The sequence below is a fragment of the Corylus avellana genome, chromosome 5, assembly GCF_965113065.1.
Source record: "Corylus avellana chromosome 5, dhCorAvel1.hap1.2, whole genome shotgun sequence".
In the NCBI taxonomy this organism is placed as follows: Eukaryota; Viridiplantae; Streptophyta; class Magnoliopsida; order Fagales; family Betulaceae; genus Corylus; species Corylus avellana.
This window is the reverse complement of record NC_142494.1, coordinates 10950633-10963011: the sequence shown is the minus strand read 5'-3', so window position 1 is coordinate 10963011 and position 12379 is coordinate 10950633. Positions and strand designations below refer to the sequence as shown.

General features: G+C 38.8%; 1 protein-coding gene and 1 pseudogene across 1 annotated transcript; both read left to right on the top strand.

Annotated features, from left to right (window-relative positions):
* The first annotated feature begins 758 nt into the window (after positions 1-758).
* On the top strand, positions 759-5822 carry TBL39 (TRICHOME BIREFRINGENCE-LIKE 39). The gene is made up of 5 exons (XM_059595648.2): positions 759-1337; positions 1439-1610; positions 4436-4611; positions 4973-5131; positions 5330-5822. The coding sequence occupies exons 1-5, from the start codon at positions 1039-1041 to the stop codon at positions 5619-5621; spliced, it is 1098 nt and encodes a 365-aa protein (XP_059451631.2). The 5' UTR covers positions 759-1038; the 3' UTR covers positions 5622-5822.
* Positions 5823-9489: 3667 nt separating this feature from the next.
* Positions 9490-11606, top strand: LOC148585766 (antimicrobial ginkbilobin-2-like protein; annotated as a pseudogene).
* The last annotated feature ends 773 nt before the right edge of the window (positions 11607-12379 follow it).

The following is a 12379-nucleotide window of genomic DNA, read 5'->3' as shown; positions in this document are numbered from 1 at the left end:
ATCACGAAATTACGTGAAGGGGATTTTCAATCATGACCAAAGAAATTGCGATAAGATTTGGGTTTGAACGGCTCCCTTACGTAACTGAAAAGTTTTGATTTTTTTTTTAAAAAAGAAAAGTAAAAAAGTTATGTTTTATAATGAATTTGTCTTGCTTAAGCAGTAATAAAAAATAATTAATGTGATATAAAAAATAAAATATTTTGAAGTTAATTTGCCAAACGGACAGAGCCAACCGTGGGCCAATATCAAATAGAGCCCTAATGAAAGAATTTCATGGATTGAGATTTTTTATAATTTTTTTCTTAAAAAAGTTTAAGATGCTCAAATTTATAAATCTCAATCGTTCATCTTAACGTCTAAAATAAGTTATGTTTTAATATTTAATAAAAAAAATTAATGAGAAAACTATTTTCAAAAAAATTTAATAAGTAATATTTTCTCCTTAAAGTGAAAAAATAAATAAATAATAACAAATAAAAGACAGAAAATTAATAAGTTTTGATATTTTTGAGATCATCAATGATGTCTTAAAGAAGGCACAGCTGTCGAGCTGCGACAGCTCCGACATTACTCTTGAAACCTAAAATTTTTCAAGGAACATAATATAATGCGGGAAACAAACCAGAGGGCAAATATGAATTTTCCCACTTTTATCTCCTTTTCCTTTGAAAAAAAAGGTGTTGAATCGCCTACGAGAAAATATATATAACTTTTAAATCATTTTTCAATTCTCTATCTTTCTTTTCCGGGAAAAAAATATTTTCCCATGATTGCTCTTATTTTAGAATCAAAAAACCATCATGCTTCCAAAATTTTCAAACCATGGATTGGATCCAACCCCACATGCTGCCATAGTCCAAAGAATCCGTCAAAAAAAATTCACAATGTCTGTCAGAAAATTAAACAAAAATAATTTAAATAAATCTCTCTCTTTCTCTCTCTACAATTAGCATTATAAAAGGTACTTGGTTGAGACAGCTTTTTCTTCAAATCCTCGTCCTTTTGTTTGTAAATCCCGGATCGAAACCCAAGGAAATGGGTTTCCCACTGCTATTCTTCCAAGCCTTCTTGTTGTTTCTCTCCCTGTTTTTGTTTTCCCACCAAACAGAAGCAGAGGACTTCATTTCCCTCAGCAATGCAACCCATTTGAGTGACAGAAAACTTGCTGGTAAATGCAATCTGTTTAGCGGTAAATGGGTTTACGATGCTTCATACCCTCTCTACTCCTCTTCCTGTCCCTTCATAGATCCCCAGTTCGACTGCCAAAAGTACGGCCGCCCTGATAACTTGTACCTCAAATACAGATGGCAGCCTTTCTCCTGTTCCTTTCCCAGGTACTCTGTTTTTTTTTCACCTTCTCCCCTGGTTTTTTACAGAGTATATATATATATGTGTATAGTGAATTTACTGGTGATTGAGTACTGAAGTGGTTCAGGTTTAACGGGCTAAATTTCTTGGAGAAGTGGAGGGGGAAGAAGATAATGTTCGTGGGGGACTCCTTGAGCTTGAATCAGTTCCAGTCTTTAACTTGCATGATTTACGCTTGGGTGCCAAAGTCTAAGACCACATTCATCAGGAAAGATGGGCTCGCTTCTGTAACTTTCGAGGTGATGTTTCTGAGTTTTGCTTTTTCCTGTCTTTTCATGTTGAATTCAGTAGCAATCCTATCACAGTCCATGCATTTTCTTTTCCCTTTCTCAAGAGAAAAAAAAGTAAAAGTTTTTGTTTTTGAAATTTGAATTACACAAGTGCTCTGTTCCAAAATGAAATTCGGTAGGCTACCCTCCTTCACTTTTGCCTTTAAACTGTTTCAATGGGATTTGAGAGAGCATGCATTTATTATCTGTTCGAATTGCTAGTCATTCGAGCAGATAATCTGAAATATGGTAATGCTATCCTCTTTCAGTTTTGCTTTTAAACTGTATTAATCAAATTTGAAAAAGTACATGCAGTTATTATTTGATCGAACTGCTAGTAATTCGAGCAGATAATGTAAAATATGATATGGCAACCTTTCTTCAGTTTTGCCTTTAAATTGATTTAATCGGATTTGAAAGAACGCATACGACTATAATCTATTCAAATTGTTAGAAATTCAAAGTTTATATGAAACTTGTCCATCCAAATAAGCTTTGGATGGCCCAATGACTTATTCGGATTTAAATTGTTTGTAATTCAAATAAATAATTGTTTTAAATTTTTTTCTTACTTGGGTTGCCAAAATTTTCAAATGGGGAATGATGGGTGAAAGTGCAGCCCTGTGGGGGTATAGAGGTGAAGTTCATGTGTGGACTATAAGCATTGAAAAAGGGGAGCGTGATTAGTGGTTGGCAGGGGGAGGCAGGGCTTTTTCACTTTGTCAGAACGTGTCAGGTTGTTATAAAAGGATTTGGCTTTGTTTTATATAAGGTAATAAATGATTGAATGTTTAACCAGACAAACTTCACTTTCACTGCTACTTTGGAATTTTGAACCAAAAAGGTAGGAAATATATAACATTTTACTGTGGCGACAAGTGAAAAAAAAAAACAAAAGAAAGACACATACGTCAACAAGTTTACAGTAAAAACATAAGATTTTCACTAATTTTACATTAAATTTCTGTTGCAGTAAAATTCCTCTTCCTTACCCAAGTTTTGGCTGAATTTCTATTAGACTGCTTTCTTTTTCTTCTAATTATATCAAATATATACTTAGAGTTTATTTGGGATTATGTTTGATAAATAGAGCTTTTAAGTAAAAAAAAAAAGTTTTTGGACAAAAGCTTTATTTTTAAGTTTTTGTTAAAAGTGTGTTTTGGTTATTTTTAAGTTTTTTGGACCCTTAAAAGCGCTTTTAATTTTTTTACCAAACGAGTACTTTTTTCTTCAAACAGACTTTTTAAGTGTTAAAAGTACTTTTAAGATTCTCAAATGCAATTTCAAACAGGGACTTAATAAATAGTGTAAGATTTTGCTTTTTTATAAGAAAGTCTCTTTGTTTGCTTCTATTTTTTTTCTTCTTCTTTATTTCTTTCTATTTAAAAAGTTTTTTTTAAAAAATTAACAATTAACTGTTATCTTTATGTCACAAAGAAACCCAAATTTACTTTTACTTTTACTTTTACGTCACATTGAAACGCTTTTTGGGCCAAAACACAAAAAACACTTCATAAAGAATGTAATCAAACACCTCCTATAAAAGTGTTTGCTTTTTATCCCTAAAAGTCAACATTAACAAACAATGTAAGCGCCAAAACACAAAAAACACTTCATAAAGAATGTAATCAAACACCTCCTATAAAAGTGTTTGCTTTTTATCCCTAAAAGTCAACATTAACAAACAATGTTTACGTTGCTCTCAAAACACTTACAAAAAATTTAAAACGTATCTTATCTTTATATCACATCAAAACAGCAAAAATACAAAAATTACCTCAAACGACATATTTATTTTTGATTTTCTCCCCAAAATATGGAAAATTAGCACACCACAATTAGCAATAGTCATTATCATCTTCAATGTTCTCCACGATTGAGGATGGAGGCTGTAGTACCCAGACCCAAAAAATAGGTTTGGTATATGGTACCCTCCAATACGGCTCATGTCTAGTCATGCATCATGGGTGGGTCAAAACATTGACATGCCAATTTTATAAGGAAAATGTTAGCTTGTCTTCTAGCCGTCTACAACCAACAAATATTTATTGTCATTAACTCATTATGGACCACGTTGCTATGGGTCTGTTTGGCAAATTATTTTGCTATTTTCTTTTTTACTTTCTTTTTAAAAGAAAATTAATATTACAATTTTTTTAAAGAAATATTTTTTATATCACATCATTCGTATTTTATTATTATTTAAATAAAATAAATAAATTTTTTTCACTTCTCAATACAAAAAAATTAAAAATTTTATACCACATTAATTACCATTTTTGAAAGGCAAAATGATTTGTCAAACGGACCCCACATGTCTTCAAATCTCATCATGTCATAATTAATAAAACAGATTTTTTTTTTTTTTTTTTTTTTTTGAAAATGTTAAGACTATTTATGATATATTGAAAATTTGTCAGAAAAATAATTTATTTTAAAAGCATTTGAGTGGTTAGTGATCGGAGTAATACAGCGGAAGGATCCTAAAATGATTAGTCATTAAGTTCATGGGCTGGCGATGTGGTTCTACGGCGAGGACCACACTGATGAGTTCTTTGCTTATACGGCTCTTCTTCCAAAGGTCGCAGTCGATGGGACTTTTGATGAGAGTTTTGATAATCTAAATTGAAATGAAATAAAACTGACGTGTCATTTTGTTATTTTCTTCAACCTTTAGGAATTCTACGCCCTTAATTAATAACAATCTTTTTATCGATGAAAATAAATTTCTATTACTTATATAAAAAATAAAAAATAAAAAAAAGAAAATTAATTTGTACACTTTCTATGTGCAGGACTATGGAGTTAAAATACTCCTCTACCGTACACCATACCTTGTGGATCTTGTTAATGAGGACAAAGGGCGAGTGTTGAAGCTTGATTCCATAAAGAGCGGCAATGCATGGAGGGGAATGGACGCTCTGGTCTTTAACACGTGGCATTGGTGGACCCACACCGGAAGAACCCAACCGTAAGATCTCATATCTATATATAAACAAAGACCGAGTTAGGGGATCGGAAGGATTTGACCCCATTTTCGAAATTTGTAAATAATTTGAGACGGAATTAAGAGAGCCCTACAAGGGTCTGGGAGCTACGACCCCAAGCTCTTGGTTCTGTCTCTTTATGTGGGTCTACAAGAAGATCGAAAGAACTTTTACCCCGATTTCGAAATTTGTAAATAGTTTGAGATGGAAGTAGGAGATCCTTTCAAACCACAAGACAAGGGTCTTGGAACCACGACCCCCGGCTCCTGGTTCTGTCTCTGTGGGAATATATAATAAGCTTATTGACCATGAGTGCTAACTAAGTTGTTTAATTTATTGTTGCAGATGGGATTATATGCAAGAGGGGAATAAATTGTACAAAGATATGAACCGTATGGTTGCATATTATAAAGGGTTAACAACTTGGGCTAGATGGGTCAACCTAAATGTTGATGCTTCCAAGACCAAGGTCTTCTTCCTTGGGATTTCTCCCACCCATTACGAGTATGAAACTCACACTTGAATTTCTTTCAAATTAACTCATTTTATATTTCTCTACTATATATTATCATTATTACATTTTATTCATGTCTATTAATTCTTTCAATGATCATCATAAGGTATAATGAAAAATAGTGCAATTACTTAGATATGCTTCATTGGTGGTTGTTCAAATATACTTAAAATGATTGATGTGATCAGGGGCAAGGATTGGAATCAGCCATCAAAATCATGCTCCGGTGAGAAGCAACCGTTCTTCGGGCTAAAGTACCCGGCCGGCACACCGATGTCTTGGGTGGTTGTGAACAAAGTGTTAAACAGAATAAAGAAGCCGGTGTATTTCCTCGACGTTACAAAGCTTTCGCAGTATCGGAAAGATGCACACCCGTCGGCTTATAGTGGGGAGCATAGCGGCACGGACTGCAGCCATTGGTGTCTTCCGGGGCTGCCGGATACTTGGAATGAGCTCCTATATGCAGCCCTCTTCGGTTGAAGGCAGAGGGTGTGGGCAAAGTACTTAGTGGAATTAGAAAGAAAACCCATTGTTTTCAATTCTAAGAGTTTAATTTTTATTATTGTTGTGTAAGTGGGCAATAAGAGGGTTGATGCTCCTGTTGTAAATTTTTAAGATTATTTTGGCAGAAAGTTGCCTTGAATTGGAAGCAATATATACCCTTGTGAGTTTTTAACATCATTTGGATACCACATAGCTTCTAATTACCATGCAATGATATAAATCTAGCAAGCATTTATTATTTGCAAATCTTTCACTTAATGCTTAAACTAAGCTAACAATTTTGGAAGAGCTAGCCAAGCATGAATGATCATGATCCCCCACACCTCTTTTTCCCCATTTTAAGAAGTAATATAGAGACTCATTAAACTAAGCATGAATGATCATGGCCTACGCAGCCGGCGATTTCCAATGAAATGGAAGAGAAATTTCTTACCGAGTTCAGCGAAGATTCCTATGGATCGCGGTTGCAAACTGCTGAACCAAAGTTTGGTGGCTCCCTTGAGGATAAGGGGAATGCTCAGCAAAGAATCGCGTCGGATGAGGCTTGCAACGCCATGTGAGCTCTGTATGTTTCAAGATAGTCTGCTGGGTCTCTGCTTCCATCATAGAGATCCATGTGTGGCAGTTTGAACTTGTCGAGTAGACCAGCCTCTGTCACCTTCTTGGTGAATGGCAGGTCCGTCTCCAAAAAATCGTCATTGCCTGCAGTGTGGGAGCCATTCAATTGCTGGGCTAGTTTACCCAGCTTGGCTTGGAACTATGCCTGGAAAGCGTCCATACAAGCATCAGTGGACTCATCCTCCTTTGTTGCAGGCGGCTTCTTAGGTCCTTTGGATGTTTCAAGTAGTAGTTTTGTATCTGTTGAGTCCCTCTCTTGGTGCCGATTCTCAAAACTCCTCTGCAGCAGTAGCTCTAGGGTTTCCAATATATGTTCATTCTATAACTCTAACGTCCCTAGTCACCTGCTGGTTGGCAAGTGCGGCCCAAAGACGAGAGACGCAGTTGGAGTTTCCTCATTTTAGAGATTGTCGGTGTCGTGCTGATTGGTGTTCTCCAGCTAGAGAGGGGGAACATTGGTCATATTGATAGTATCTTCGGTTTGGCCTTGAGATCTCGTAGCTACCATTCGCGACTCCTTTCCTATTTGAACTTTGGATCGTTTAAATGATCCTTGTTCCCACAGACGACGCCAACTGTTGAGACAATTATTAACCTTGGTAGCAACTTGACTTCAAAGCCTGCTAAGAACGAAAATGGATCAGTAGTGGAAGGCCACGAAGTGGGGGGTGTAGTGGCTGTTTCACCTCCGATGCCTGAGTAAGAACTTGAGTAAAATAAGAGCAAATGAAATAGAGAAATAATAATAATTAAGAGTAGTCAAAAATAGAATTCACCGTCCTTGGTGTTGTGGTAGGCTGCTCTTTTTATAGCTGCAGCTATTAGTAAGAGTCCTTGAGGGGACTCTTGTTTGATTCCTTTGATCCTTGGGGAGGTGGTTCAGTGATCTTCTCCCACGATCCCTTTTGAAGTGATTCGTCTTGTGATTTCACATGCATCTAGACTTCTTTTGGTAGCATTTGGTTTGTTACGCCTGGATTGGGCTTGTTGAATGATAGTTAGGCTTCCTTGATTTGCTGGATGTGCACAATACTGTAGGCAACCATCTTATGTGGAGTGGATCGTGCTATAGTATTGAGGTTTAGATGCTTGCGCTTAGCGGCATAGCAACATGGATCTTCTATGTGTAGTGGGCTCTTCATTTACGCTTTGAGAGATATTTTGTATCAACACATATAATATCGAGTATTGAAATTGTCGCTCTTGGTATTGTTGAAACTAAAGTCAAAGCCATAAACAAAGATTATAGGGTTAAATTTACTTTACTTCTTGAAGTTTCAGGAGTTTTTCAATTTGAGCCACAATGTTTAAAAATTTGCAATCCCTAATGTTTCAAAAATTTGCAATTTAGACCCTCTGTTATGATGAAGTATTTCGCCCCATTTAATTCATCCAAGAGTTCATCAATAACGGGTATAGGAAACTTATCCTTCACCGTAATTTTATTCAATTCTCAGTAGTCGACACACATTCTCCATGTGCCCTCTTTCTTCTTGACCAGGAGCACCGGTGAGGAATATGGGCTGTTGGAGTGGTGAATTATTCCCCTTCCTAACATATCCTTCACTTGTTCTTCGATCTCGGTTTTCTGATGGAACGGGTACCGATAGGGTTTTACACTCACCGGTCCTGACCCGCTTTGCAAAATGATATGATGATCGTGGCTACGAGGCGGTGGTAGTTCCCTAGGCTCCACAAAGACCACCTCATGCTCACTGAGTAACTTTTCCATGTGCTCTTGCTCTTCCTTCTCACTATTGTCCACGGCCTCCATGTTATTCCTCGTGTCAGTTGGGCAAATGGGAAGTAACTCTTTGGATTGTCCCTCACGATATTTAATTCCCTGTAGTACAACAGGCTTCCCATTCCAAGCAAATTGCATCTCCAAGGTTTCAAAATCCCATTGTATGGGCCCCAACGTCCGTAACCACTGAGTGCCTAACACAACCCCATAGCCTCCTAATTGGAGAATATAAAAATCTACTGAAAATTTCCAACCTTGTAATTCTAATGGGATTTGGACACATTTACCTGAGCTTCGTAATTTTTCCCCTGAGGCAACCATCACGTCCATTCCTCCCTCCTTCTTCGGTTGTAGCCTCAATAGTAGAGTGAGAGCCAAACTCATGAAATTATGAGTGCTTCCTGAATCAATGAGCACTAGGAAACTGGACTGTCCTATTCTCCCATAAATTTTCATGGTTTCAGGTGTGTCCTTACCAGAGATGGCATGTAAGGATATCTCCGGGGGTTCTCCATTTTCCTCTTCTTCTTGCATTACCACGTCACCATCTTCATCCTCTCCCAAATAAGCTTCGATCATAAAAAGATTTTTTGCAGTGATGGCCTGGCCCATATTTGTCATTGCATTTAAAACATAAGCCCTTCTCTTGCCTCTCCTTAAGCTCTGCTGGGGTTAATCTTTTGAGTGGAAGTGGTGGCTGGTTTGGCGTGCTCCGGTGGGTCAGTGGCTGTTTTCGTATCTCTGAGGGGGAACTTTTTCTAAGGGCCATGTTGCGAGCCTCATAAACTCGTGCCAACCCAATGGCTAATGTGAGATTAAGGGGTCGTCCAGCCAAGATGTCTGCCTTAATTACTTCTTTCAGGCCGCTCACAAAGCAACTGACTTGTTGGCTTGGCGATAGTGTCCCTATCTTTGAGAGTAGGGATTCAAACTTGGACTGATATTCCCTGATGCTTCCATCTTGTTGCAGCTTAGTCAGTTCTCCAAAGGGGTCATAGAATTGACTGGGCCCAAAGCGAGTAAACAACCCGTCCTTGAGCTCCTCCCATCCTATCTCTCTTCTTTCCCGCAGCAAGATTTGATACCACAGTTGGGCTTTTCCTTCAAGGTGGAAGGAGGCCATGGCAACCTTGTCTTCTTCATTGGTCCCTTGGAAGTGGAAAAATTGTTTTGCCCGACAGACCCAACTAGTGGGGTCTTCTTCTCCGCTAAACTTGGGGAAATCCAGTTTAACGTGTCGATGAATGACATGGGGTGGCCGTTCTCCAACATGGAAATTCTCCCCTTCACCCTCACGATTCTTCCCATGCGAGGACTCTCCCACTTCACGTTGATCTTTGCTGTGGGTGGACAACATTTCAAAAACTTCTGTCATTCTAGCCAAGAGCTGCTGTTGACCCTCATTAAGGGAATGCACAGATTGCTCCAAACTACCAATTCTTCCTTCCATAATGTGATGTTGATGTTGACTCTTTTGCGTCAATGATCGTGTTACGGGCCGAGATTCTAATGAAAAATCTTGGTAGGCCAAACTTTTATTCCGAGACCGATGTTGACTCTCTCACCTTTCGCTCAATTTTCTGGTTTCGTTTAGAGGGAAACCGGGCCTCTATTGGTTAACACTTCCTTGCTAACACAAAGAACCCTAACTTTGATACCACTTGATGAGAATCAAATAGCAAAAGCTTAGGGAAAACGATATATGGCTACTTCGAGGGAGCCGTGACCTCCAAACAACATATGATTCAAAATAATATTTTTCTGCATACTTTTATTCATCACCTAGACATTTAAATAGAGAAATACAGCTACACCTTTGGAAGAGACCAATTAGGTCTAGCCGCCTACAGCAAGCCAAAATTCTAATAAGGAAAGATTCCTAGCAGACCTAGCCTTTAATTGGAGAAATACTACTCCTTATTAAACCATAAAAATAAAGAAAGACATTAAATGGAGATTTCACTCCTTATTCATCACTCCTTGGTCCTCAAGGCAATGCCACATAATTGCCTGCTTGGCCCCCACGAAAATACCTTAACACATTACTAATTTCCGTCTAAGTAGACGGAAATCATCCAACGTGCGTCTCACGTGGGATTTTGATGTCTTCTCTTCCAATTTTGCCCTGAGGCCCTATTTCCAACGGCTTCTATAAAACAGAGACTAAAAAGAAAGCCAACAAGTTGTATGGTCTCGTGCAATGTAGAGGCGACATGTTAGCTGGTAATTGTGCCAACTGCACAAAGGACGCCATTGCAGAAGCCTTGAGCAAGTGTCTAAAGAGCAAGAGGTTTTGTTCTGGTTTGCCTGATGCTTTCTATGGTATTCGAACGAAAGCATTTTTGGGATTATCTAACAGGGTTGAGTGGCCATCACCAATGACACTGATTTCGATGATCCTTATGCGATTTCGAAAGGGCTTTCCTTCATGGGCGGTCTTGCATTCACGGCTCCTAATCAGCCTTGTATGTTCCAGAAAGTGGCGCTGGATGTCGGAAAAAGTGGGAAGAGGTATGGCGTGGCTCAGTGCAGCCTAGACATCAGTAGGGGTGACTGAGGCGTGTGCTTGGATCCTCAGTTGGCGTCGTTTCGAACAACAATTGGAAACAAAAGATGGTGGGAAACATTCGGTCCCAGTTGTTTTATGTGGTGCCATGACTACCGGTTTTACTTCAACATCTCCATCTCTGCAAGTGAAGGTGACTTCCGCTGCGTATACCTTAGCTGTTCTTTTTTGCTATATATGTGGATGATATGTATAATTAATGTCTTTCCATTGGAAACTAGATTAGGAACCCCATCTCTTCTTAGAGAATTGCCTCAGGATTTTTTTTGAAATCCTGGCCATTGATTTCCATCCAACGGCCACCAACTTGCCACGTGTCCCACCCAATATAAAATAACAAAATATTATTTAAAATTTTAAAATAAAATAATAAAATAATTTATTAAAAAAATAAAATTGGGTGGTTCAGCCACCCCATTCTCCTCCTAGGGGTGGCCGGCCACCCCAGCTCAGCCTAGTTGGCCTTTGTGGGGTGGCCGAACCACCCCCTGGGGCCATGGGAGTGGCATCGACCACCCCTAACTAGCCTTTGGGGACGCCAGCCTCTAGGCCCCATGGGGTGGTTCCTCCACCCCCAACTGGCCTTTGGGGGTGGTCGATGCCACCCCCTAGGCTCCAGGGGGTGGTTCGGCCACCCCGTAGGGCCAAACCCATAAATTTTGATTTTTGGGTTTGGTCCTAGTGGGTAGCCGAACCACCCACTGGGGCCATGAGGTGGCGTCGGCCACCCCCAATCGGCCTTTGGGGGTGGCCGACGCCACCCCCTAGGTTGAGCTGGGGTGGCCGAACCACCCAATTTTATTTTTTTAATTATTTTATTTTTTAATAAATTATTTTATTATTTTATATTGGATGGACACGTGACAGGTTGGTAACTGTTGGATGGAAATCAATGGCCAAAATTTCAAAATAAATCCATGGGCAATTCTCCAAGAAGAGCTGAGGATCTTGATCCTTGGAAACTAACCCAGGTTCTAGAAAAGCCTCTTCGTATGGAAGAGTTTCAATTGGAGTAACTATTGCAATATGCTAGCACTTCTGGTAGTGGTCTAGCTAGATTGTTATCTCCGTCGGCTGTAGCCACGGGTAGGAGATCAAGGTGATGGATTTGCAAACAGCGATTTTGGTTTTAATAAGGGCAAAATTAGAAAATAAAGTATAAAAATCTCACGTGAGACACATGTGTGATAATTTATGTCCATTTAGTTAGTAACGGATGATCTAAATTATAAATTTTTGAAACCTTAGGAAGTTATATTGCAAATTTTTAAACATTAAAGTTTAAATTGAAAAACTCCTGAAATTTAAGGGGTAAAATGAATTTAACCAAAGATTCTATTTAAGATCTATTACTCAAGAATAGGGGGTTTTGTGTAATTACTCACATTCTCAATCAGGCCGAATATGGGTGTGCTGAACCCCTCACTTGTATTTGTCACTTCTCTTTGCCATTTATTCAATATTACTCATTTGTAAATTAACACCGCTCTCAATACACTTTTGAGAGGCTATATATTGAAAGCAAATGAGGCCGCCATTTTTGTTGCGTCTCTAGATATCTCTCTCTAGCTACCATCTCTTTAGCAAATGGATGGGCATAATCTTATCCACCAATTTCTCCACGTAGCAGCTCACTCATTTCCACGTGTCTTTGATCTCCCTTCCCAATCGTAATCCTCAATTCACATGCAATCGCTGAGTCACCTCCTTGGTTTGCACAAACCCAAACACGTTGCAGCAGACCACTCACCACATGTCCACTCCATGCAAGCACGTCCATCATCACCACCTCCTCAAAACCGCCAT